The following is a 27,182-nucleotide window of genomic DNA, read 5'->3' on the forward strand; positions in this document are numbered from 1 at the left end:
GACCTCATCCCAGCCCACCCTGGGTCTCCATCACACCTCTGCCTCCACTGATGACCCCTGTCCACCATTTGCATGTCCCTCAGCCTATCTACATACTCACACCCAGTTCTACACCCCATTTCTGAGCAATACCACACCCCTAGCCCTGGCCCTAGGCACCACTGACTTCAGTGACAGAAAAACTGAGTTTGTGCTTGAGGCAGGACTTCTGAAACTGCAGCGTGCTGGTGAATCATCTGGGGATCTTGCTAAAGTGAAGGCAGTGGCTCTAGTCGGGGGCCAGAGGTTCTGCATTTCTAAAAAGCTCCGGAGGGTGCCAGAGGTGCTGGCCTGTTGACTGTACCCTGAGTGTCAAGATTGTTAAGGTCCTTGCACTAACCACAGTAGGATTAAGGTTCTGACTGTCAAACTATGACATGTCTGGTTGAATATGTATTGTCATTTCTAGGCCAGTGGCTCTCAACTGGGAGACAGTGTATACAGCCCAGGGCACACAGGGGGATGTATAAGGATGTTTTCAGTGTTTTTTGCTCTCATTCCCCAAAGCCCAAAGCAACAGAGGGACTCAGTAACAAGAAGGCAGAAGCTGGTGAAATCACCTTGTCATCCAAGGCCACACCCTTCCATGTATATACCATGGAAATACCTACGTCCCTTGTTCCTTTATCCAGGGCTCTTTGGGCCCCTCCCCATATCAGTTAGAATTTGGGTGGCCCTCAAATAATGAGCTCCCAAACAGCTTCTTAAACACTTAACTCTCCCAAGTAACAAAACTGGCATAGTTCTTCCCAGCATCAGGGATCCAGTTTCCACCTACCATCTTGTTCTGCCTTGTTTGGCCAGATGCCTAAGATTATTTTCTGCCCTGAGATCACTGCTGTCACTCCATCCTTCTGGTTCATTTTCCAGGACACAAGGAGGAGTAAAAAGGGGGATCATGCCTTCCCCCTTCCTAAAAGCTACACATTCCACTTCTGTTCTTATCTTACTGGCCAGAATCTAGTGAAAACACCATTCTAAATTACAGACTCTAGGAAAATGCCTTGAATCCAGGCACTCATGTGCCCAAGTAAAAATCAGAGTTTCTATCGTAAGAAAGGGAGGACAGACATTGAGAAACTGGTATTGTCTGATTCCAGTCCACTTACCACTCCCTGCCATGGTCCTGATTACTCTGAGACCTCCTTGGGGATGGGGCCCAAGCCCAAGCCCAAGCCCAAGCCCAAGCCCAAGCCCAAGCCCAAGCCCAAGACTTCTCCTAGAACCAATGACTGCCTCGCCCACAAGGGTTCCCTGTTTCTCCTGTGTCATGCCTATTACATACTTTCCAGGCACTAATTCTTTCATCCTCACCACATTTAACAAAGGAGAGTTAAGAAAGACTGTGTAGCCTTCTCCAGGCCACATGACTACAACTGAAAGAACAGGATTTGGGTCCAGGAAGCCCAGCTCCAAGGCACCTGCTCCTAACACTAAATACTCAGCCAACATCTGTGAACCTGAACTGAACTGTGAAACTGAATCACAGAACTCTTAAGGCTAGAAGCACCTTGTGGACCCTCTGCACCCCAGGGAATCCTCCTCCTGTTGGGATAAAGGGCTGTAACAGGTCCCCTACCTAGGGTCTGCTCCAGAGATAAGGGCAAGGATGGGGTTCTGAGGTGGTGCCACACTTCCATGCTGATGACTAAGACCAGAAGATGGACTATTTCTAGACCTTTATTTCTCTGTGAAAAGGGCCAAAAAAAGGGAGGGTGGAGGAATAAAATAAAAACGGCACAGTTGACACAAAAATTCAGAGAGGGGAGAAAGGAAGGTGAAGTACATGGAGGAGGGTTTCCCCATTACAGCAGCAGGAGCCAGTGACCTGGGATGCTCATATCTCCCCCCAAAGTAGGCAGAGTGGACCCTTCCTCCCTGGGTTGCCATCCTGTCCAACCTCATGCTCCCCTAACCCCTTGGGAGGTGGAGAGTAAGCAGTCTTCCCAGGCTGGAAAGAGGAGGAACCGTGCTGGGGAAGGGGCCTGGGGTCAGACCATGCACAGGGAGGAACAGCCAAGTGCCCCCAGTGCCTCCCTGAGGAAGGACTTGGGGAGGTTGTAGGTTGGGTACCAGAGTTGGCTCCTCTTCCAGCATCAGGCAAGAGACAGAACTGGGAAAATAGGAACAAACAGGAATCAGAACCACAGCACCCCCTGTCCACAGTACTGCAGCACTGCCCCATCCCCGGGATCTGCTGTTGTTGCACACACCCTTCTGCCTAAGCTCTGAGCACTACAGGCCTTACCAGTCAGAGCCTCCTGGGCAAAGTACTTGACATCCACATCCTGGTCCTGGGTCAGCTTCTCTAAGATGGGCTTGACTTCACTCTGCAGGGTGCTGGGACAAGGAGACAGGAAAGAGAGGGTAAGTCAGGCTGAACTAGCGGCAAGAGGCAGGTGGAAGGATACTGACCAAGGAGGTGCACACAGACATGCACATAAAAACATAAGATAGGAGGAGTCTTAAGAGTCTGGGAGTTGCATACATGTATGCGCAAATACACACATACACACAAAAATGAGAAGTCTGACCACTGCACAGTAGGATGGCTGTAGTTTAACAGTAATATGTTACACACTTCAAAATAGCTAGAAGAAAGGATTTTGAATGTTATCACCACAAAGAAATGGTAAATATTTGGGGGCATGGTAGGCTAATTACCCTAATATGATCATTACACATTGTATACATGTATTGGAAAACTACTGTGCCCTCCAATATGTAAAATAAAATAAAGCCTAAACTACAAAATACAAAACCAAAAACAGACGTCTTTGAGATCTTGGATACAATTACTTTGAAGGTCAAAAGTCTGACAAACAAGGACAGATGTCTCTGAGGCCCAGAACAGGAAGGTCAGAACATCTGGGAAAGTGGAACACAGAACTACAGGTCTCTGGGGCTGAGCAAATGAATGTCTTTCAGTGATTTAAAACAAATTTACTGAGCACTATTGTGAATCAGGTGTGCGCACAGTGGTAAATCACTCCTAGTTCTTGCCCATGTGGCTCTGAGATCAGAAGACACAGACCAAACTGATAATTGGGGAATGGTAGGTAAATGACTCAAAGGGACAGTTCTTGGCCCTGTAGCAGCCAGAGGTAGCATCTACTCTCATCAAAGGGGTCCTAGGGAAATTCACCTGCACAGAACTCAATTATTACTTTGGAAAATAAAGGTGGACTTCAGAGAGAAACTATAAAGGTGTGAGGTTGTGTCTTGAAACAATTACTCTATAGTTCTTGACACAGAAATTAGCTGCTCAGGCTTCATGTCCCTTTTTAATTGCTAGCCACCTCCCCTTTCCCCCAAATAACCACTGTTCTCACTTTTTTCACCTAGATTCAGTTTGCCTATTGTTTGAGCAGATATAAATGGTGTACTGGATTTCGCTTCTCATTCAATGTGAGGTCTGTGAGTCACCTGTGTTGCTGCTTACAGCAGGCCATCTGTTCTTTCACTGCTGAAAACAGTTTTCCACTATATGAGTAAACTACAATTTATCTCAATTTATCTACTCTGTGGACAGGTATTTGGGCTGTTTCCATTGTTATAGCTACCACAAATAAAGCTACCATGAACACTCTTTGGACAAATAAGCTCTCATTTCTCTTATAGACCCAGGAGTGTAAAGGTTGGTTCACAGGGTATGTGTATAAATAGCTTCACTAAATTCCACTGTTAAGAGAGACCAGACCCCAAACTTACAGCTCCACTGCAACAGACACTCACACCATTGCTCATTTTTAGTTGAGCTGCTCTGAGGTATATGTAACGGTATTTCACAAAGGTTTAATCTGCATGATCCTGAACTCACACCATTGCTCTTTTTTAGTTGAGCTGCTCTGGGGTATGTGTAACAGTATTTCACAAAGGTTTAATCTGCATGATCCTGAAAGGCTAATGACATTGTCTACCTTGTCATGTGCTTACTGCCTACGTGGGGAGCCTCTTCTTGAAGGGACTGTTTTAATCTTTTTGCCCATCTCTTTTGTAGGGTTTCCTCAACTTACTGATTTGTAGACAAGCATTTTAATGAGTCCATTGTTAGAAATATGAGGAGTGTATGAAGCACAAAAGATCATTTCAAACACCTTTTCCCAGTCAAGGGCTTGCTTACTCTTAAAATGTCTTTTTGGTAAACACTTCATTTTACTGAAGGCCAACCTATCGTTCACTTCCTTTGGTTTGCTGCTTAATAAATCGATGCCACCCTAAGTCTTAAAGATATTCTCCTACCTTTTCTTCCAGAAGCTTTTTTCTTTTTTTACCTTTAAGGTTCTAGTCTGTCATCTTAAATCTGTTTATGCACTGAGCTAGTTCTTTTATCCCTAAATGGATATCCAATGGACCCAGCCATTTCTGGAAAATATGTACATTTCCCCCACGTAACCGCAGTGGTACCTGCTGTTAAGTATGTGTGGGTCTGTTGCTGTGACCACAATTATGCTCCTTTGGGCTATTTAAATTTATTCTCATGCTAACACTTCACTATTTTATAACTGCTGGTAGCATCATAAATCTCAGTACCTGGTAGATAAGTCATCAACTTTGTTAGGATTGCTTCAGCTAATTCAGATCTTTGCATTTCCCTATTATTCCCGAACCTTGTCAATTTTCCACTAAAGACTCTAAGATTTAATGGGCTCACGAATCTAAAATTGAATTTGAGGAACTATCCCATCCATGAATATTATATGTAGGTCTTTAATTTTTCAGGATATTTTACAGTTTTTCACTAGAAGTTCTGGCTATTTTATGATTTTAGTGCAATTATAAATTATAGACATATTTACATAAAATATTTGTAATTTCACTTTCTAATGATTTATTGCTAGTATATAGAATTGCCATCCCCTCACCCTCTCTTCCATTCCATTCTATAAATTCGCACTCTACAGTTAAGAAAACAGACCTTGGAAAGGGAAAAGGACGGGTCAAGGTGACACGGCAAGAAAAGAGCAGTGCTGGGCCTCCAACCCTGGACTCCGTCTTTCAAGGTCAAAGATTAAAATGCCCAGAACAAGCCCCTACTGGTGTGGGGGGGAGTATCCAGGCCTCACCTGTTGTCCAGGATGGGCCCTATCTTCTGCAGGGACTTGGCCACATTGAAGCGGACGTTGGCAACCGGGTCTCCAGCCATACGCAGGACAGTGGGCAGCATATGCTTGGTAGTGATGTCCTGCCCACAGACTTCCGACAGCACCTAAGGGCCAGTGAGTGACAGGGTGGTGACTCTGCCAAGTTTCTGGCTAACTCCTACATCATTCTTCCTCTAACAAGGCCACCTTGGTAACCATTAGGCCCTCACTTACTCTATGAGCACTTTATCCTCCTGAATCTCCCAACTCCCCTAATACCCTCCTAACAGCATGTTTCCTGGGATGGCCCAGTCTCTCTGTCCTCAATTTTCCTTCATCATGAGTCTTGATTTCTAACCCCTGGCATCCCTCTTCAGTGCTGCGGTCTCCAGAGGGTGGTATAAGAAATTATCGTAACACTCAGTTATATTTATTTTTAAACCCCATCCTTTAATTTCTAGCTATGTGTATGGTTTATACATTAAGTATGCATAAATACATGAGATAATTATACTAAAAGCAAGTAGACAGGAATACTTCCAACATGTTTCTAACTGTTCTAAGCTTTGCACACATAACCCAACTAATCGTCACAATCTGATGAGGGATTACTGCAATTATTGGTTATTTCGCAGGGTGAGAAAAGTGAAGCATTAAGTAGTTGGATGATTTTTCCCAAGGTCCACAGCTAATGTCTGGCAGAGCCAAAATTTAAAAGTAGATCTCATCTAGAGTCTGCACACTTAACCACTATAGCGTAAATAAATATGTACATATATTTGGGGGCCAGGTCTCATACCATGCAAGTCCCAAACCCCTATGACCTTGAGCCCCACCTGGGAGCCCCACCTTTGGCCTATAGTTTCCCCAAGGATTCATCCTTTGATCAAGTATCAGTGCCATTTCTCCACTCCTAAGCCACGTGTCTCCCTTGGGGATCTACACCACCCACCCACTCCCAGGAAGTGCCAGCAGGCAGCAGGTACTCACATTGATACAGAAGAGCGTGGTCATGCGGTGCAGGTAGTTGGGGTCTCCAGACATGGCCAAGACCTTGGGGATGATAGTGGCATGGGCCCACTCCTTCCCAAACTTCTCTACCAGTTTCTTCAGGTTGCTTGTGGCCGCCTCGCGAATGGCATAGACTGTAGGTTTAGGGTGAGTAAAAGGGGTGGTGACTGTGGAGGTAAAGGACTGATTGTGGGTGGAGAGTAACAGTCCCACTCACCACTGCTTACTGAGCAGCCCCTAGGTGCCCAGCCACATAGAAGCCAATGAACTCCAGCTGAAGAGAAAACAGGGCTCACCGTGTGCTCTACTAAGGGTTTTCTTTTCATACAGCATCTTCTCAGCACATCCAAAAAGCAGGTTCCATTACTGGCCTCATGGGCAAACTGAGGAGTTAGTGAGTGCTTTGTCTAAACAAATTATTTACTACTTAATACTTCAATGCTGACAGGGGAAAACACTAACTTTTATTTTTTACCACTCTTAGTGAAAACAACAAGGAATTCTCACAATTACCCTGAGAGACTGGGATGAGAAGTCCTCCACATTTCACAGAATGAGTGTGGGGTTGAAAGATGGCAAGTGACTGGCTTAAGCTTCAACAGTCAGGAGGGCGTGATGTGAGTCTGTCTGCTCAGCAGCCCTCCAACTCCGCTATTACCGCAGCCCCTGGGTGATTTGCTCTGTCCCCCTACATTGTCCTTCTCTAGAATTTTTTTTTTTTTTTTTTTTGAGACAGAGTCTCACTATGTCACCCTTGGTAGAGTGCGGTGGCATCACAGCTCACAGCAACCTCAAACTGTTGGGCTCAAGCGATTTTCTTGCCTCAGCCTCCCAAGTAGTTGGGACTGCAGGCACCTGCCACAACGCCCAGCTGGTTTTAGAGATAGGATCTCTCTCTTGCTCAGGCTGGTCTTGGACTTATGAGCTCAAGCAATCCATGTGCCTCAGACTCTCAGAGTGCTGGGATTGCAGGGGTGAGCCACCGCCCAGCCTCTTCTCTAAGATTCTAAAAAAGCAAGGGAGCCAGTCCATGTAAGCATTGACAGCATGAAGGAATGACTCTGGCCTTCCCCACTGCCCTGCTAGCCACACCCAATCCACCCATCCTTTTAGGAGTCCCTGACCCCAGCTGTTCTGCCAGAGGCACTCACCATGATCCACCAGCCAGGCCATGCACAAGGAGTTGAGTTTCTCATCAAAGAACTCCACGCCCTGCAGGATAAAGGGAGTTAAGGGCTCACGGGAGAATGGGTAAGAAGAGTCACCAGTGACACTATAGAAGAACTACACTCAACCGGGAAAACATTTCTTAACTTCTCCTGAAGTGCTCCTGTCCCTCCTCTCTCCTACTGAATTCTATTCATCTTTTAGGGCCCTGTTTCCTGGATCCCTTCCTCCAACTACCCAGGCAGTCATCACAGCCTCCACTGAGACCACAGGGCCCCCAGATTCCCCATCACATCCCTAGACACACTGCACTGTGACAGGATCCTGGCAGTCTACCTTCTCAAGACAGCAATGCCTGGCCCCCATGCCTCCTCACTCACCAGCTGTCCAGCCAGCAGAGGCATGTACTCTATGATGGCCAGCCGCACCCGCCACTTAGCGTCCTCAGCCAGCTCCACGATGGCAGGGAGAAGGGACTGGGACAGCTGCCTGATGCCAATCACCTCATTCACACAGTCCAGGTTAGAGATGATGTTTAGTCGCACCTCAGGGCACTGAGGAGAGAACAGGAAGGCTCTGAGAAAATACACTGCACAAGGCCAGGTATGGCGGCTCAAGCCTGTAATCCCATCTCTAAAAATAGCCAGGCATTGTGGCTAGTGCCTATAGTCCCAGCTACTCAGGAGGCTAAGGCAAGAGGATCACTTGAGCCTAAGAGTTTGAAGTTGCTGTGAGCTTTGACGCCTTGGCACTCTACCAAGGGCAACAAAGTGAAACTCTCTCAAAAAAATATTTAAAAAGAAGAAAAGAAAAAAGAAAATGCACTGCACACAGCCCAGGACAGGGTAAAGAGGCCAAACTGCATTAATTTCGTACAATGGACATGTGAGCTCTACGTGTTATTCTAGCAAATAAATGAACCCGAGGGTGGTCTTGGGGACCCAGACACAGCAAACAATGAATAAGGATACTGGCAATTGCTGGGAAGATGAAACAGCTTCAGTTGATACCCCCCAAATGAAATCCTCCAAGAGCCCCCCTTCCCTCCCACACGAAATAATTCCTTTATAAAAAGCATGTAAGTCCCTCTTTATAAAAAACCAAGACTCTCCTTTAGGAATGAAGACAGCCAGTATTCTGCTAGCTAGTCTGAAGACTAAAGAAAATATCTCAGAACCAACATAATTTCTCTCTATAGGCTATATTAATGCATTTCTTCCTAAAGCCAAGCATCCTCAGGAAGAGGAGAGGAACAGCCCTAGTGCTCATTAATTTCCTCTTTTCTATTATGTTCCTTTGAACAGTCCACTAGATATAGTTGCTTCAAATGTCTGTGAAACATTGTTCATTTATGTTACATAAACTGAAATAAGTGATTCCACTATATATAACCTTACATAGATTTTCTTAAAAGGGACATTATACACAATGTTTACAAAAGCCTCAACTGTCATAATGGTATTAGGAGAGCCATACCCCCACCCAAAAAAGCAGAACGTCAATAAAATGATTTCCACCAGTAGTTTTGCCCTCCAAACCAAAACTAACAGAATCCTTTCTACTCTGTTCCACCTTGATTCCTGTAATTACTGGCTCTTGGGTACCTGAGTGCAACACAAATGCTCTGACAGGCTCTCTCTAGGAAAAAATGGCAATAAACCAAAGCTTTTTACCCTTCATTCTTTCTCTAAAGAAAGATTTCTTTAGCAGGAAGCAGCTGACCCACCTGTCACCTCTACAAACCCAGAGCTGAGGTCCCTCCTGGCACCCTCACCTCATCCTTCAGCTGAGCCAGGAAGAGGGGCAATAGGTGCTCAATGGTGTTGTCTTTGCCCAAGATGGGGGACAAGCCCATGATGACAGAGGCCAAGGCTGACTTGACATGCTGGTTAGCATCTGACACCAGCTCCTGAGAGGAAAAAGAAGGGGGGCAGGCACTTGGGTCAGGGCATCCCTCGTAGTGGCAAGTGGCCAAGCAAATACCAATGGCTAAGAAGCTGTGAGACGACAGGCTGTTTCTGCCCGCCACTCATGGAGTAGAGAATGGTTCAAGGTATGGAGGAAATTGTCACTCCTGGCAAGTCCCAATTATTTAAATAACACCTGCTCCCAGCAGTCCTCAACCACAGCCTAAAGCTCTGTGGATGACAGGACTCAGGAAGTGCTCCCACCTCCATGGTCAGCCCAAAGCCTCAAGACCCCCAATTGCTTCAAACCCAAGAGCTGCCTGGTCTCAGAGGGCTGGGAACACAGTTTGCATCTGGCTAACCCAAAGCCCAGCCTCCATCCTCCTTCTGGCAGACTCAGATATGCTCCATTCCTCCAACCAAACTCCATTACCTTGATGCAGGGCAAGATCTGGGTCATGATCACATTCTCCCGACAGTCAGCTGAGAGATTTTCACAGAATTCTGTGGGTGGGGAGAAGGTGGCAGGGAGCGGTAAGACCTAATGTCCTGGTTCCACGTTCAGCCCCTGGGACAACCCTCCTTCCCAATTTGCTGTGTTCTGGTTGCCAGCACCAACCTTTGACCTTGTGGGAGGCTGCGGCCCTCACCTCGGCCTCACAGTCTTTCATCAGGTTCTGGAAGGCAGGGACCAGGTCTGTTTTGGTGATCTCAGGTCCCACTGCTTTCTGGAGCTGCAGATGGGGAGAAGAGGGATGGGAAGAGTGGGAGTGTCCAGCAGGAATCTGGACTAATGAGGCCATAATTAAAGTAAAGGTACCAGAATTAGGGGCCAAAGTATGGGCTTTAGAGTCACTGCTAAGATCTATTTCCAGTGCCATGGAATGATCTCCCTTACCTTGGACAAGGCTCATTACCTCTCTGAGCCTCAGATTCCTCAGAAGCAGAATAAGCACCGCAAGGGCACTGCATTGTGTTTACATTAAAAATAATAACAGATCTTATTGTTCTGGCTACTGGGGGTTGTATTTTCTGTTAAATGGTCCAAAAACACTCTAAAGACAACAGCTCCCACTTTTTGTTTCAAATTCATTTGTATCTTCTAAAGATGTGTTACTAGAAGCATGTATTATTTTTGTAATAAAAATAAAACAATAAAGACTAATGAGGAGGAATGCATAGTAGGCTTTGCCTGATAAGGTGTGTGAGTCCTACTACAAGGCGGATTCCTGAAAATTTGGTAGGAAGCAAGATGGTTCATTACTAAGAAGGGTACAGATAACTAAAAATCTTGAAGGGCTTCAGGTTATCTTGCTTAATATCCCCTTTTATTCATATTGCACACGAGGTCTTCAAAGGTCCATGGAAATTGTACGCTATAAGAAAACCATGCGTGGATTTCAGAAAATTTTTTGAACCAAAATAAACTTATACTAACTTGTTATAATGCGTCTGAATAGGATCTAGTTTGAGGCTTCTTAAGACATTAGTTTGAAAAGATCCCCTATTACAGCAACATAAATTCAGCCAAAACGAAGAAAAAACAAACATCAAATTTATGGTGAAGCTTCAGTAGAAGAATGGTGAAATCACTGATGCTTTACAAAAATTAATGGGAACAATGCCCCCAAGAAATCAGCATTTACAAATAGATAACCTGTTATAAATAGACAAAAGGATGTTGAAGATAGAAGCCCACTGTGGCGGACCATCCACATAAATTTCCGAGGAAAAAAAATTAATCTTGTGCCCTAACTGAATACAATCAAAGCTCAAGAACACAAACAATAGCTAACACCACAGACATCCTAACTGGTTCAAGAACTATGCAATTCTGACTAAAAAAGTTGAGACAACTTTCCACTCTATGGGGGCCAACACTGCTGCACCCAGATCAGCTGCAAAAAAGAGCAGAGCTTTCAATAATAATTTTATATAAGTGGGATCGAGTTCCTAAAGCATTTTTTCAAAAAATTAAAACAGATGATGAAAACACAGCTTTGCCATTACGAGCCTGAAGAAAAAGCACAGCCTAAGCAATAGCTACCAAGAGGCGAGGATGTAGCCATATCAAAACAAAAGCAGATTAGTCAAGAGCAAAGTTCCTGGCATCAGTTTTCTGGGATACTCAAGGCAGTCTGCTTACTGATTTTCTGGATGACCAAAGAATAACACCTCTTTATTATGAAATAAATGAAAGTTTTTTAAGAAAAGTTAGCCAAAGTTTAGTGGAAAATGCCAGGGAAAACTTCACCAGAAATCTTTCTTCTACCCCACAATAATGATCCTGGTCATTCCTCTCATCGAACGAGCAATTTAGGGAGAATTTTGATAAGAAATCCTTAGGCATCCACCTTACAATCCTGATTTGGCACCTTCTGACATCTTTTTGCCTTCTAATCTTAAAAAATCTTTAAAAGGCACCCATTTTTCTTCAAGTAATAAAAAAGACTGCATTGACATGATTAAATTCCCAGGATCTTCAGTTCTTTAGCTATGAACTAAGTGGCTGGTTACCATTTCTTATAAAAGTGTCTTACTTGATGAAGCTTATGTTGAGAAATAAAGTTTGTATTTTTTATTTTTCTCTTCATTCCATTTTTTCATGAACTTTTTGAAGTCCCCTTGCATTTACTGAATATCTATGGTGTGCCAAGAACTCTTTTAACAGCTTAAAATCCTTCCCTTCATGGAGCTTTTATTCTAAGACCAGGATAATCCAGTTTATGCTGCTCAGAAGACAAGGAAGGAAAGAACTTTCCCTAACTGTGGTGCTGCCATGTCCACAAAGCTAAGCTTCTTTAACATTTTCACAGGGAAAACACATAGTCCATGGAAATGGCATTGTGAGGCTCTGAGTCCTTCCAGCAAATTATCAGTGGAAGTAAGTATAATTACAGGAAAAGGAAGACAGGGTGGGGCAGCCCTTGAGGCCTCTCTGGTCTGACCTTGCCTTTTCTCTCCTGCCTGCTCTCTAAGACCCACACCTGAACGTTCCTGCCTGCACTTGCTCTCCTTCCCAGGGTTCCTCGTCCTTCTGCTGGAGCACAGTTCATCTCTTAGCTCTTACCCACTCATTTTCTAGACTTCCTGGAAGAGGGTACCACAGGAGCAGAAAAGTGTAGCACATGGAGAGTGCCCTTATGTAATCTTCCTTTTGCACAAGGAAAGAACCAGCCATAGCAGCACCTCCTCTCCTTAGTATGTCTGTCTGCTCTTGCACCTGTGACACCTTATTACCAAATTCTAAGTTGACCTTCCCCTTCACGCTGCCTGGCTCCGTAAAAATCAGGAATGTACCAAAATCACTATACCCCAGTGCCTAAAGAATAACTGATGCTCAACAAACATGTTTGTGGAATGAGGAAATTGAGTCACCCATGGAAGTACACTGTCCTGGGAAAGTCACAGACCTAGGGCCTTGTCTTCATTATGACTGGCTGGTGCTATCACTCTGACCAGTCAATTAAACCAATTAAACTTTTTAGGCTGTCTTCCCTTGTGCAAAAGGAAGATTACATGAGGACACTCCCCACATGCTACACTTCTCTACTCCTGTGGTACCCTCCTCCATGAGGTCTGAATGTGGCCTGAGAATCCTAGAATAGAGCACTTCACTTGCCACATCAATCAACCAGGATTGGCACATGAAATAAGATCCAATTGGATGATCACAGAGATCTTACTGCTCCAACACCCAAAGATTCCGCTAGCCTGATGGGAAAGCTCAGTTCCTGCATGTGGCCCTCTCTCTTCCCCTCTTGGTGTCCTCCTTGATGTCCCCACCTGCAGGCCAGTGTCAATAGTCCCTCTCACCTACCTCTGTAAATTTGTCAGCCACCATGTAGCGGACACGCCAGGACTTGTCTTCAGCAGCCTGGCGCAGAGTCGGCATCACCAAGGCCTCCAGATCCTCCTGGGGCAGGAGCTGGGCGATGTTCACACATGCCTCCACTGCCAGTAGCCGCACCGAGTCCTGGGAAGAGGGTTGGAGCAGGGCAGAAGAGGCCCCCAGTGAGCTCTGGGATTCTCTTTCAGGGGCATTCACTAACGGAGGAGACAGCAGAGAGGGCTGGGGAACAAAACCTACCTGCTCGTCAGAGGCCAGGTTGGAGAACATGGGAATGATCTCACTCTTCACATTGTCCAGCTCCAGCACCTTGGCAAATTCCCCCAGCTTGGAGGCTGCGGCCCGCCGCACCATGGGGGTGTCATCTGAGCACAGGTTCCGGAAATACCTGAGAGTCAGAAGAAGAAACCCCTGGGGATCCTAAAGCAGCAGGCAAAGCAGTGGAGAGAAGCAAGCATGGACTCTGCAGTCACAGGGGTCCTGGCTTTGGTTGGGGAACCTTGGGCAAGTGATAAATCTCTTGGATCTTCCTAGTCCTATGAAATGGAACTCAGAGGAACAGTACCTTATGCCGTAGGGTCTGGTGAGCCTTAAATGAGATAATACGTGCAAGACACTTAACAGCCCATCTGCCTGAAATAAATCTATTGCCAATGGTAGGTGCTGATGGTTATATTATTATAACCACATAAAACTGCTTAACTAAAATGCTGGTCTAGGGCCATTGAAAGGTTTTATTTTTCGGCAGTGATTGTTTTAGCCAGAGATGTGAGGGGCTAGCATAGATGTCTAAGCTATGAGTAACATCACAGGGCCTATGCCTGATGCTCCGGAGTCTGGGGAGTGGTGGTGGAGGCGGCGTTAAACTGAGATGGTGCATCTGCCCCAGGTCCAAGGCCTGCAGCAGGCCTAAGGCACTAACAGACATCATCTGTTGAGTACTTCTATGTGCTGGATTTTGCCCTTTGTATGTAATAATTCTCTTAAATCCTCACAATAACCAATAGGAGGAAGGAATTATCATCACCTTATTTCCTGTGTGAACTAAGGTCAGAGCCACTGGATTTAGCCCTGTCCAGAGACCACATTCTGCAGGACACAGCCTCTCTGACAGTTTTAGGTCAGCCAGAGCTGGGAAAACCCAGGCAGACCTTAAGGGGGATGAGGTGGTAAAGAAGGGAATTGCAAAAAGTTTCAGAAATAATAATGTTTGTCTGATATAATTTTTCTGCACCTTTCCTTAATAATAAACATTTTGCATCTAAACAAAAAAAAAAAAAAGAAGAAGGGAACTGCGCAGAGGGGAAAGCTGGGGTCTCCAATGACAGAGAGACTCACTGTCGAAGTTCCGCCTTGACAGTACTGGATACTCTTGGGTAGCAGACAGAGAAAAGGCCACAGGCTGAAGTGCGGGAAGTGAACCAGTCGCCGCCCGCCAGCCGCTTCACCAGTGGCACAAAGTGGGCCTCCAGGTCAGAGGGCGAGTGCTCGTGAGAGATGGCCCGCAAGGATTCTACTGCTTTGTCCCGCACCACCGTCTCCTCCACAGTGGCCAGGGACTCCAGAGGCGGCTGTGGTGAGAACACAAGGTTACCGGGCAGCTCCCTCCCCATCTCCTGCAGTCCCACCCAGCAACACCTCCAGGGCTCATGGTCCTCAGAGCAATCTTCTCTGATCATCTCATCCCAGACTTCCAGTGTGCCTTTCACAAAGGTTCTTATTGAAGGGTACTTGAAGGAGTTTCACTGGAGTCCACAAACTTAGAATTACATACAGCGCATTGTAAGGAGAGGGCTCCACCTGTCCTTAGCTTCTCAAAGTGCAATAGTCATCCCTGACATTGCTGCATCATGTGTTCCAGGGGTGCTTATTCTTCCTCAATGAATCCTGAGGTGGATCCTGCACCTGTCCTCATTTTAAAGGCACAGACAGGCCAAGGAACTTTCCCAAACTGGTAATATCTGTAAGTCAGGACCTAAAATCAGGCCACTTGGCTCCAAAGCTTCCAAATGAAAAGTGCAGCTGTGGTTTCGGACATAGTTCTGGTGACCGTTAACAGGATCCCACATTTCTGGGGGGCCCTGGAGCTCATGACTGCTCAGTTACTGTGGGGCCTGAAATGTATGTGCTCCTTCAGGGACATCTAATTGGCTTTCCACTTTGTCCCCAGAACCCAGCAGCACAGAGAAGGAACTCCATAATTACTGACCTAGTGAAGGAAGACTCAATTTATCCTAATATATTTGGTTCAAAGAAAGATGTGGAGGCCTCTGTCTGAAATCCAACTGTGCCTGACAGGCATTTAAGCCAGAAAGAAATCATAAGTGGAAATGGCTCCAGGGCCCAGGCAGACAACAAAATGAAGCCATCAGCAAAGGTGTCAGGTAGAGCTAGGGGTGGAGTTAGGGGGACAGAGGGAGAGACAGGAATGGTAGCAAACTGTTGGTCCAGAGAGTACAGCTGCTCCCACCTCCATCAGCTGTCACTGTGGGAGAACGCAGCTAGTGAAAACCAAATCTGACTTTCCAAAAGCAGCTAAAAACCAGTCTTACGTGTGAAAAATCTCATTTAATACATGACGTACATGGGTGAATCTGAAAACAGCATGCTATGTAAAACAAGCCAATGGTCATAAAAGAACAAATATATTATGACTCCAATTACAGGCAAACTCATGGAGACAGAAAGTGTAAAAGTGGCTGCCAGGGACTAGGGACAGGGTGCATAGTTCAATGGGTAATGGGTACAGAATTTCAGTTTAGGAAGATAGTCTGAGTAGATCTTAGAGATGGCTGGTGGTGATAGGTTGCACAACAACATGGATGTATAATGCCACAGAATTATATACTTAAAAATAATTAAGTGTAGTCCCCAGATCACCCACAGGAAGATCACCAGGAGGCCTATCCCAGCATGAACCCAAAGGTTCACATTACCTGGAAGCAGGGCCAAGGAGGGTGTATGTTGAATGGCAAGTGACGTTTTTACACAATAAAGGCCTGCTTCGTGAGGCCTCCCTGGAAAGCCCAGAGGGTCTCCATGTAATTACCTTCCTTTCACCACTGCTGAGAATAAGGGCCAGGGACAAGTCTAACACAAAGCTAGGTCTCCACTAACCAATGTTTTGGAATGAAAGTAGGCAACAGCCACTTTCTAATTTCTCATAATTTGTTGAAATCCAGGTTAAGAGCCATCTCCAAGAAGCCTTCCTTGACCACCCCCATCCCATCTAAAGCAGGTTAGATGTTCCTCTTGGTTCTACACCTCTGATCATCATAGCAACGAGGAGCTCTCTGAGGACAATACAGCGCAGTGATTAAGAACCAGGGACCTGGCTCAGCACCTATAACTCAGCGGCTAGGATGTCAGCCACATACATGAAAACAGCAGTTTCAAATCCAGCCAGGGCCTGCCAAATAACAACTACAACCCCACCCATCCCCCAAAAAATACCGGGGCGTTGTGGAGGGCACCTGTAGTCCCAGATACTTGGCAGGCTGAGGCAAGAGAATTGCTTAAGCCCAAGAGTTTGAGGTTGCTGTGAGCTGTGATGCCATAGCACTCTACCCAGGGTGACAGCTTGAGGCTGTCTCAAAAAAAAGAACCAGGGACCTGGGGTTCAAATCTGCACTGTCTCTGCTCAGCTTGGGCAATTCACTTAACCCAGCCTGTATCCCAGCTTCCTCACCTGTGCAAGGGGCCCACTCCAGTGCACTACTGGAGTATGCTTTGCAGGCACTGAGTAAGCACCGGCTATTCTGGATCACCTCTGGGCTCCCAGGACTGCTTGGCCCACAGAGGGCCTTGGGACATGTCTGCTGGCTGATGTGAATGTCATGGAGGTCACACCTCCCATGTCCCAGAGGTAACAAGGGAACTGCTTCCCAAAAGGAAGCATGAGTTGACTGGGGTTTCCCTTACTGAGAATATTCTGAGGGGTGACCCTGACCTGGTGGGGGAAGGATCCCTGGGTTCCAGCCCCAGCTCTGCAGCAAGCCGAAGATCCAATCCCATTTGCAGGCCCTGGGGGCCCTGATTAAGTGGTGGGATTTTAGGAAAATGGTGTCTATTGCCAAGTCCTCCAAGGAGGTGCTAAAAGCTGTCAATTCTCTCCTCAGAAATTCTTGTGGACAAATACCAGGGACTGCAGTTTCATAAAATTCAATGAACTCTTTTCAGGCTGGTCCCCAGACCCCTTCATGGTCATGTTAATAAGCCCTGTTCTGTGTAAAATGTATGAAATGATCTCATTTACATACAATCTTCTTAGTGTCCATATGCACGAATTATACACATATGCCCAGATGAAAGCTGAGATAATAGAATTTCATGGCAATTATCAAGTTTTCTTAAACAATGCTGTTTGGAAATAAAACAAATGACCATGTTTGTTCAAATCCAAGATCCTAATGACTGTAAAGAGCATTGTTATTTCATATGCCACTAGAGGGAAGGTAGGCTACTGATAACAACTGTAAAGTACCATCAGGTGTAGATGCTGAATCATAAAAACACCATTGTCTTAGAACCCATGAAATACAGAATTATTGGGAGCGTGCAGGGGAGGTAGCAGGGGTGGCCCAGAATTCTGAGGAATAGTGAAAAAAAATCAAGGGAATAGACAACACAGACATTCTTCCCAGATCGTCTTCTCCCAGTTACTTTATGTCCCCGACATCACCCAGCACTGGGACAAACATGTGGGCAGTCGGGTGGCGCCTGTGCCTCAGTCAGTAAGGCGCCGGTCCCATATACCGATGGTGGCGGGTTCAAACCCGACCCCGGCTGAACTGCAACATGTGGGCAGTGGGGTGGGAGCCTGGGGAAGCACCAATGGACAGATGTATTCTAGCTCTGTCACTTACTAACCTCTTAGCACTCCAGGTGACTCGTCTATAAAAACAGAACCCTTTCTACCCCAAAGGGTAGCACTGACATCGTAACAAAAGTAACAATCACAGTTAACATCTTGTAGTACTTATTAAGTGCCGAGTACTGTGCTAGACCTTTTTAAGCTGATTATCAAGGAAGGTTTTAATGATCCCCATTTTCCAGATGAGGAAAGTATAGAGAGTTTAGGTAATTCTCTTATAAGTCACATAGCAAGTAAGTGAACCCAGTCTGAATCCAAACCCAAATAGATATAGGATCCTAGGTGGGACTGGGCACCTGTCAGGTAGGTACCCCCAGTAATGTAAGGATGACACCTGCATTTCCAGTATCACTATATTAAATATCATTACTGACTTGTTGGATTAAAGTGAATGTTGAAGGCCCATCTGTTCCACTGAAGATCAGTTTCCCCTACATTCTCCCCTCCCTGCCTTGAGCTTAAAGGACCACATGACTGACCCCAAAAGGCTGACAAGGGGAATCCCTGTCTTCCACTCACCAGCAGGCAGTGCACATACTCTGGGCCTCCAACCAGAGTAGTGAAGGTTCCCAGCTGTTCTGCCAGGGCCAAGAGGACCTCATCTTCATCATAGATGGTGTCTGTGGAACCAAGACAGACTCTGTTACAGTTCCACCCCCAGTCTGACCCCAGGTCACCAGTAACACAAGCTCAGAGCAAGCAGATTCCACTCAGCCCCTCAGGCTGCTGGCAGTCTCCCCAGCAGCCCACTCCCTCCTGCTCTCCACCTATGCTAGCATAGGTCAGGCCACAGGTTTGGATCCAATGACAAACCCTCCAAGGCCTGTTCTGCCCTTTACTAGATGAGGTGGACTGGGTGAGTGATCCCACCTCTCCAAGCCCCAGTTCCTGCATCTGCAAAATGGTGTAACCATCTCTCCTCACACGGCGAGGAGCGAATAAATGAGGAGCAAATAAAATCAGGAATATAAAGTACGGAGCATGGCATATGGGAACTTTTTTGTTTTGGTCCAAGTTCTACCCTCAGCACTGTTCTCTCTGCCAGGAATTTCTCTTCTGCCTAATCCCTTTTATCCTTGATTTCCTAGGTTCTCTTACAGTTGACATGGCCATGTGATCTTGTTCTAGCCAATGCGATTGAGGAGAAGTGGTGCGTTCAACTTCCAGGTCACTTCCTTACAATAACCACTTGAGTGGTCATTATCCTCATTTCCATCTTGGGAGGGATTCAAACCTTAGTCTACCATTGGCTAGTTGGGCAGTAACTCATCAACATCACCTCCCTGAGTCTGTTTTCTCATCCCGCATATTCTAACAAGGCTGTTCTCACTTCACAGAGCTGTTCTGAGACTAAAAAGAAATATGCTATAGCCGGGCGTTGCGGCGCACGCCTGTAGTCCCAGCTGCTCGGGAGGCTGAGGCAAGAGAATCGCGTAAGCCCAAGAGTTAGAGGTTGCTGTGAGCCGTGTGACGCCACGGCACTCTACCCGAGGGCGGTACAGTGAGACTCTGTCTCTACAAAAAAAAAAAGAAAAAAAAAGAAATATGCTTTCTGTAAAGAGCTCAGCATGGGCCTGGTACAAGGGTGGTCATCTCTGCCTCTTCATTCAGTAAATTCTCACCAGTGAGAATTGGACGCACCGTGTTCTTGGGCTCCTTCCCAGACTCAGTTTCCCTAACTCTCTGCACACAGACTACTCTCCCAACTTTCTCTGTCTCCTCAAGACCTCATGCATGGCATAACCTCAACTCTCACTCATCTCCACCTTCGAACCAGACCTCACAGCCAAACTGCACTGCTGAAACCAAACACACATCAATGGCCAGAACCTTGTACTTCCACCACCTCGACCCACACAGAACTGTCTCCTAGCTCTAGAGGGTCCTGTCTTTCTGAACCAGGCTTGTCACCCTTTCCCTCCTAACATCACCCTGACCGTCACTAGCTCTCACCTGGGTGACTGCAATAACTTTCTAATTGGTTGTCTTGCTTCCAGACCTTTGTCCTACATGGTCCATTTTCCTCTCAAACTCAGGGTGACCTTCCAGGTATAGCCGAAATCCTGAGACTCCTCTATCACAATCAGCCAGTGGTTTCTGAGAACTGTGATCTTATACGATGTGGTCACTATTCTTCTCCAACCTCACATCCTAACCTCGCTCTCCCTCACTAACTATGCTGACCCACAGCTGCTTCACTACCACCAAATGCATGCCTGCCCCTCCCCCAGTCCCACAGGGCGGGCAGCTCCAATTGATAGCTCCTTTTCTTTCAGTGCCCTTTGCCAAAGGTTATGCCCCCCCCCCACACCCCAGAAGACCTGCTCTGACCCCTTCATTTTCTCTGTGGCCTCATCACTTACTACCTGTAACACTACTGGTCTCCCCAATTGAAATGGAAGCTCTGCAAGGACAACAACTTTGGCTTGACTAACACACAACTCAGAATGGACTAATAGAGACATATAGAACATATATACATTAACAGTTATACCCTACAAACACCCTACTTTAAAAAAATGTTTTTAACCCTACTGTGAATTAATTGAAATGAAGCCAAATCCTTTGCCTAGGAAATGCTCCTCTTTCCTAACCTTGAAAGACACATCATGGCAAGAGAAGCAATTTCAAACTGCTCTCCTCTGGCTCAGGGAACCTGCATTCAAAGGGCTGTAGAATGAAACTACATGACAAACCTTCGCTGTTGCCACAGAAGCATGAAACACCACGAGAACCACTGGTACCCACATACATGCAACCCGGAAGTACTTAGGGAATTATTGTCCCAGGAAAAAAACTCAGATCCAGGAGAAGGGAGACAGCAGACCGAGGCTACCTTTCATCAGTGTTTTCCCCAGTCTTTAAATGGCAGGCTACTTTACGGTGTGACAGAAGCCACACAGCAGACTTGACTTACTCTGGAACCTACCCACATCCCAGAAATTACAACTAAAAATTAGCAACATTGGTCTTTTTAACCAGGTGGGGATATTCCATTTGTTATAAGCTGAATTGTGTCTCCCCCTCTAATTCATATGCTGAACTCCTAATCCCTAGTACCTCAGAATGGCCTGAATTTAGAGATTACGTCTTTAAACAAGCAATTAAGTTATAGTAAGACCATTAAAATGGGCCCTAATCCAATCTGATGTGTGTCCTATAAAGAGGAACAGAGAAACAATAGAGAAGACGTTCAGAGATATGAACGTGGAAAGCAAGGCAGTGAGAAGGGGCCTTCTACAAGCCAAGGAGAGAGGTTGGAACAGATTCTTCCAAGATGTCCTGTAGAGGCAACCACACCTACTAGCACCTTGATCTTGCTTTGCATTTTGGCCATCTGTGAACCAAGAAGAGACCTCAGGAGAAACTAAACCTGCTGACACCTTGATCTCAGACTTCTAGCCTCCAGAACTGTGAGAAAATACATTTCTACTATTTAAGCTACCTAATCTGTGGTATTTTGTCTCTAGTAATACAAACATTTATCCCCTCATAAAAGCCAGCTCTGAATGTTCTGTAGGTTGGAGCTCAAATAAGGCTTTTAGATTACTGTCTGAAACAGTATCATCTTTTCTGAAAGACACAGTGTATCAGCCACTTGCCATTTGGAACATTTTACAATGGACTAAAACCCAAAGCAGAGAAAACCTGACATTACTTGGGACTTCCAATAGTACAAAGAACCTTCTTTTGAATCAGTAGCTCTCTTTCAATCTATGGCTCCCACACTACTCTGGCTCACCTGGATAATTACTATCGTAACTTCATGATGTTAACAGTGGTCTGGTCTGTATCAGACACTGTACTAACAGCTTTATACATATCTTCACACATAGGAGTACTTAGTAACAACCTTACAACACTCCAGCAGCAAGCACTGGACAGTGTTACAAGCACTTTACTTATTTAACTTTCATGTTAGGTTACATACATGATTATTCCCATTTACCATGAAGAATCTGAAGCAGGCAGATGTGTGAAGTCACACACCTAGAATGTGGAAGAGCCTGGATTTGAAATCAGGTAATCAGGATCCCAAGTGTGTTCTATTAGTCATTAACCAGTGCTGTCAAGTGCGGACCCTGAATGACGAGAATAAATATCCCCTCTCAATCACCTCCTGTTATGACCTTGGGCAAATGAATTATTTCACTTGTCTACATCTCAGTTTCTTCATCAATAAAATGGGAACAGCAGTATTACCTGCCTTAAAGTGTTGCTGTGAAATTAACTCAGTGATGATAGTGACTTACAACAACCAAGTACAGATATCATTCTGGTTTTCTGTTTGTTTTGAGAGTCTTAAGCCCTGGGTAGAGTGCCATGGCGTCATAGCTCACAGCAACCTCCAACTCTTGGGTTCAAGTGATCCTCTTGCTTCAGTTTTTCTATTTTTTTTAGTAGTGACAGGGGTCTCACTTTTGCTCAGGCTGGTCTCAAACTCGTAAGCTCAAACAATCCACCTGCCTTGGCCTCCCAGAGTGCTAAGATTACAGGCGTGAGCCATTGTGCCCAGCCAATAGACACCATTCTAAATACTTCATGTGAACTAATCTAATCCTCAAAAGAAATGGTTTAGAACACTGCCTGGCACATAGTAAGCATATAATTAATAAGTGCCAGAAATTATCATTAATATTTTAATCCTTGCACCAACACTACAAAGCATGATTGATTATCTCCATTTTATAGATGAAAAATGTAAGTAAAGTACTTGTCTAAAGTTGCCAATTCTAACTCATTGGAACTGCAATTCTAAGTTGGCTCTATCTGCCTCTAGGCTCCTTTCACCAATGCTACCTCCATCATTCCAGACCATTCTCTCAGAGAGGATTGCATTTCTCCTCCTCTGGACCCCTCTCCAAGCCCACAGTGTACAGCACAGGGCAGACACTTAGAACAATTTGTTAAAACCACAACAAGACCTCTCTTACCTAGAGGGACCACCCTCCCAAAAGTCCCACTTGATCTGGACGCTGGAGTCCAAGTCCACCTTGTTACCTGTAAGGAAGGGCAGAAGCTCACTTCGGGTTCTTTCAACACCAAGGGCCAAAGCAATGGTGGACAACTTCTTGATGCTGTTGAGGCGAAGCTAATGAGAGAACAAGATGAGGAGGAATGTTAGAAATCACACACACACACAGAAGTTCTGACAGCTCTTAACCAGTTAGATCCAGCAATCTTGGTAGTCTTGGCAAGGTTATGACTAAAGATGCTCAAAAGTAATTTGGCAAACACCTACCAAGAGACTCTTCAACCATTAAAAAACAATAATAGTGGCAAGAATGATAATAGCATCCTTTGGTTTTCTGGAGCCAACACCTTATACTTTCCAATACCACTACGTCTAAGATGGTGCCACACTTCCTCCACACCTCTCCTCCTCTCTCCTTTACTCTCTTTTCTTGCACTTAGCCCCATCTAATACACTATGGAATGTCCTTTCATACACACGTGTTTACACCATGCTTACTCTGTGCCAGGTCATAGGCTAAACACACATATACATGATTTCGTAATCCTCACAACCACCCTATGAGGTCAAAGTTACTACAAGTCCCATTTTATAGACAAGGAAACAGGTTCAGGGAACTAAAGTACTTTCTCAGGATCAAAGAGCTAAGAAGGCAAGAAGCAAGATTTAAACCTAACACTCTGGGAGGTCAAGGTGGGTAGATTGCCTGAGCTCACAGGTTCAAGACCAGCCTGAGCAAGTGCAAGACCCTTCTTAAAACACACACACACACACACACACACACACACACACAGCCAAGAGTTGTAGCAGGCACCTGTAGTCTGAGCTACCCGGCAGGTTGACACAAGAGAATCACTTGAGCCCAGGAGTTTGAGGTTGCTGTGAGCTATGATGCCCCAGCACTCTACCCAGGGCCACAAAGTGAGACTATGTATGTCCAAAAAGAGTAGCATTAGCAGTAGTAATAATTCCACTAGTACTGTGGGCTGAATGGCAGCCCCCAAAAGATATGTCCCAGTCCTAATCGTCAGTACTCATGAACATGAAAATAGTCTTTTCAAATATATTTAAGGACCTATTTCAAAGGCTGGTTGTGAGAATTCACTTAGCCCATAAATGCTATGCCTTTATACAGCACCTAGTGCTAAGAGTAAACACCCAATAATTTGTTACAGAGATGGTTTAAGTTAGAGATTAACATTTTTTTCCCTGAAATAGGCCAGATATTAAGTACTTCTAAGCTGTGAGGGCAAGATTCTCTCTGTTACAACTACTGGAGGTAACTGCTGTAAACACAAAAGCAGCCATTTACCATTTGCTGAATACCAGCGCCCAGAAGAGCGCCCTGCATAGAACAGAGGCCCAATAAATACGAATTCACTATCACAGCACCCTGTTTCTTTCCCGCCACTTTTTACGCAATAATATATTTAGCTGTTTACCTATTTCACACCTGGCTCCCATATAGCAACTGGTGTCACCCCTATGTTCCCAGCACCTCGCCTGATACATGGCAGGTACTTTTTGAGCAAAAGAATTCATACAACAGCCCCAAGAACTAGATAATTATCTCCACTTGCAAGAAGAGGAAATCAAGGCTTAGAGAGATTAACTAGCTTGCCTATGTCAATCAGCACGAAGTGGAAGAGACATGAACACGGCCTGAAAGCAGAAACAGGAACCCAGGAAGCCAGGTTCAGGTTGAGCAGGTTTCCGAGGACACGCCGTTCAATTTTATAAATGGGGACATTGAGGCCTAAAGGGAAGATAGGACCTCTTCAATCACCACTTCCAATAATTATTGTTAAATTTTACTGAACCCACACAATAGGCCATATACTATTCTATCTTCTTATCATTAACACCTTCAGCCCCTCACAATTACCTATTAATACGATTACTGGCCTATATTTTATGAAATACAGAGGCCCAGAGCGGTGAAAATAATTTTCGGAAGTCACATGGCGGATAAGTGGACCTGCGCTCCTAACTGCTCTCAATCCCCAGCCAGCCAGGCTCAGAGCCCTGGGCGACCCTATCCCGTACCCGAAATTTGTTAGTCTGCCCACCCCCAGCTCCCGGTCAAGGGGAAGATGGCGCGGTAGGGGGGCGGGTTCTACAACATATTTCACTCCTAAATCAGCTAGTCCCCTCCTACTTTGGGATAAGGGTTCTTTTTGCGTCCCCTTGCTTTTAGGGTACCTAAACCAAAATCAGACGTGAAAGGAGGGCAGAAGTGGGATGGCAGCCTTCTGAGCTCAGTCACCATTTGGCCCAGAAGAGAGAAAATCTCCCCGGGTCCCCTCGAATCAGGCGGCCCCTCCCCCGCTCCAAGCAAGTCACGCGCCCTCCGCATTCCCAAGGAGCCATTCAGAAGCGGCCGCCAATCACAGAATCCTCCTGAGTCCCCCACCCCGACCGCAGCCTCCCAGAACCTAGGCCACCTAGCGCACTTGGCAGGCCGAGGACCCTCGAGGCTTCCTCGGCCCCCACCCTCCGCTGAAGTGACACCCAATCCGGGGCGCCGTCTGACCAAGACGGAGGGCCTGGGGCAATAAGAGCTGCACGCTGATTGGCCGCAGCCCCCTTCCGCCACTCCCAGCGAACGCTGAGCCTCTTCCGCGAGGACCTCCCGGCCCCCCATGTCGTCCTCCCTCCTCCCACCTCCCACAAGGCCCGTAGGCACCGACCTGAACATCCTCGTTGCGGAGTTCGTCTATGAGCACCGCGATAGGGTAAAGAGAGTCGTCGCCGTCGGCCGCCGCCATCTTGCCTCCGTCCCGTTTCCGTCAGACTGCGGCCAGCGCTGTGCTGAAACGGAGGTAGGAAGAGGCAGGGCTGGGAGGAGGAGGAAAGGCAGACGTGGGGGCGCCTGTCCCGCTTTACAGGGGCTGCCCCACGGTCATTGGCCGCGCTCCTCCATCCAAGTCCGCGTTTCTTTGGTCCGGACACGTGAAGTCCCGCCCACTGCTCATTTGCCATTGGTCAAATGAACCAGATTTGGTTGGAGCCAGGAAAAGCCGGGAAGCGGAAGTAGGGCGTCTTAGCGACCAAGATTGTGCCCACCTACGTCGCCCCTAACAACAGCCCAAACGAGCAGTGGTTTCTAACCAATAAAGTATTGGGAGGAGGCTAAGGCAGCCCTTCATTGAGCGCCGGAGAGGGTTCTGCATGTGGGTCATTAGTGATGCGTGGCATCACGTGCGCTCCCGCTTTCTGCAAGGTTTTGGCTTCTCTAGCTGTGGTTTGCCTAGTTGGCGGTTGGCTCTTCGTTTCCTTTATACGAGAGGAGAGAGTGATTCTGTGATTTGTGCTTGATTTATGCTTGAAACCCAGAAAAGGAGGCGGCTTGTTTTGTTCTATGGATGAAACCCAAGCGTCTTAGACTGATACTCAAGGGCAAATTATTTGAGTCCTGCGCCCTTACAGGGGTCTGAGTATATTTTGCTTTTTCCTGCCAACAAGCCTCTTTGTATCTTCTACTTGGAGTGCAGTTCATAGTCACTTGTGAGATCTCCACTTGAAACTCTCCCCTTCCCTTACTTTGTTCAGGTTCTGTCCTCTGGGGTTCCACAGCCTCAGAATTTCTCCCTCACAATTCCCATCCCTGGACAGAGGCTGTGACTACTGTAAGTTCGGAACTGTCTCCTCCCCTGCATGGAGCAGGGTTGGATCTGACTAATAGCTGTTCTTACTCACAATCAGAGGACCACCATAACTGAGGGAGTTGGGAAGTGGGAATGGGAAGGATGTTCCTTCCTCCATTATTGCTACTTGAAGGGCTGGACTGAGCTTGAACTCCTTGATGGCTTTGAATAACACAACGATCTATTCCAGACTCTAGTTAGGAAACCACTAACATAAAAATGGAGATGGAGTTGGATATTTCAGTCCTTGCCCTCCATTTTCCTCCGCCACCCCCAACCCACTGAGGTTGAGAGAGGATGCTCAAGAAGGGTGAGGCCTAGAAGAACAGGTCTTCTCAAGGAGACCACCTTCTCAAGGATACACCTGCAGGGTCCTCTCCATGGTGACTCAGCTCTTGGGAATTTGTAAACTTAACTTCCTGAAACTTGGAAATTTCCATGTTCTGTGAAATCCTGTAGTTCTGTAGGGGCTGGAATCGCATCTTCTTGATTCAAACTGGCTAATGAGAAGGGTACCTGTGGGGTGGAACTTTTTGACTGTCAATAAAAAGGGAAAGACCAAGGCAGTCGGGGAGCACGGCCATTTAGAATTCTATGTGGTAAGCTCCTGGCTGGTGAATAAAGCCCTT

General features: G+C 46.2%; 1 protein-coding gene across 1 annotated transcript; it reads right to left on the reverse strand.

Annotated features, from left to right (window-relative positions):
- Positions 1–1,703: 1,703 nt before the first annotated feature.
- PPP2R1A (protein phosphatase 2 scaffold subunit Aalpha) lies at positions 1,704–25,934 on the reverse strand. The gene is made up of 15 exons (XM_053605907.1): positions 25,597–25,934; positions 22,933–23,023; positions 18,451–18,551; positions 14,397–14,629; positions 13,299–13,446; positions 13,029–13,184; positions 9,828–9,942; positions 9,642–9,712; positions 9,076–9,210; positions 7,682–7,855; positions 7,286–7,346; positions 6,114–6,268; positions 5,106–5,248; positions 2,288–2,379; positions 1,704–2,152 (listed from the first exon to the last, which is right to left on the reverse strand). Exons 1-15 carry the CDS (start codon positions 25,672–25,674, stop codon positions 2,136–2,138), a joined length of 1,770 nt encoding a protein of 589 aa, XP_053461882.1. The 5' UTR covers positions 25,675–25,934; the 3' UTR covers positions 1,704–2,135.
- Between the last annotated feature and the right edge of the window lie 1,248 nt (positions 25,935–27,182).

The sequence above is a fragment of the Nycticebus coucang genome, chromosome 10, assembly GCF_027406575.1.
Source record: "Nycticebus coucang isolate mNycCou1 chromosome 10, mNycCou1.pri, whole genome shotgun sequence".
NCBI classification, from domain to species: Eukaryota; Metazoa; Chordata; class Mammalia; order Primates; family Lorisidae; genus Nycticebus; species Nycticebus coucang.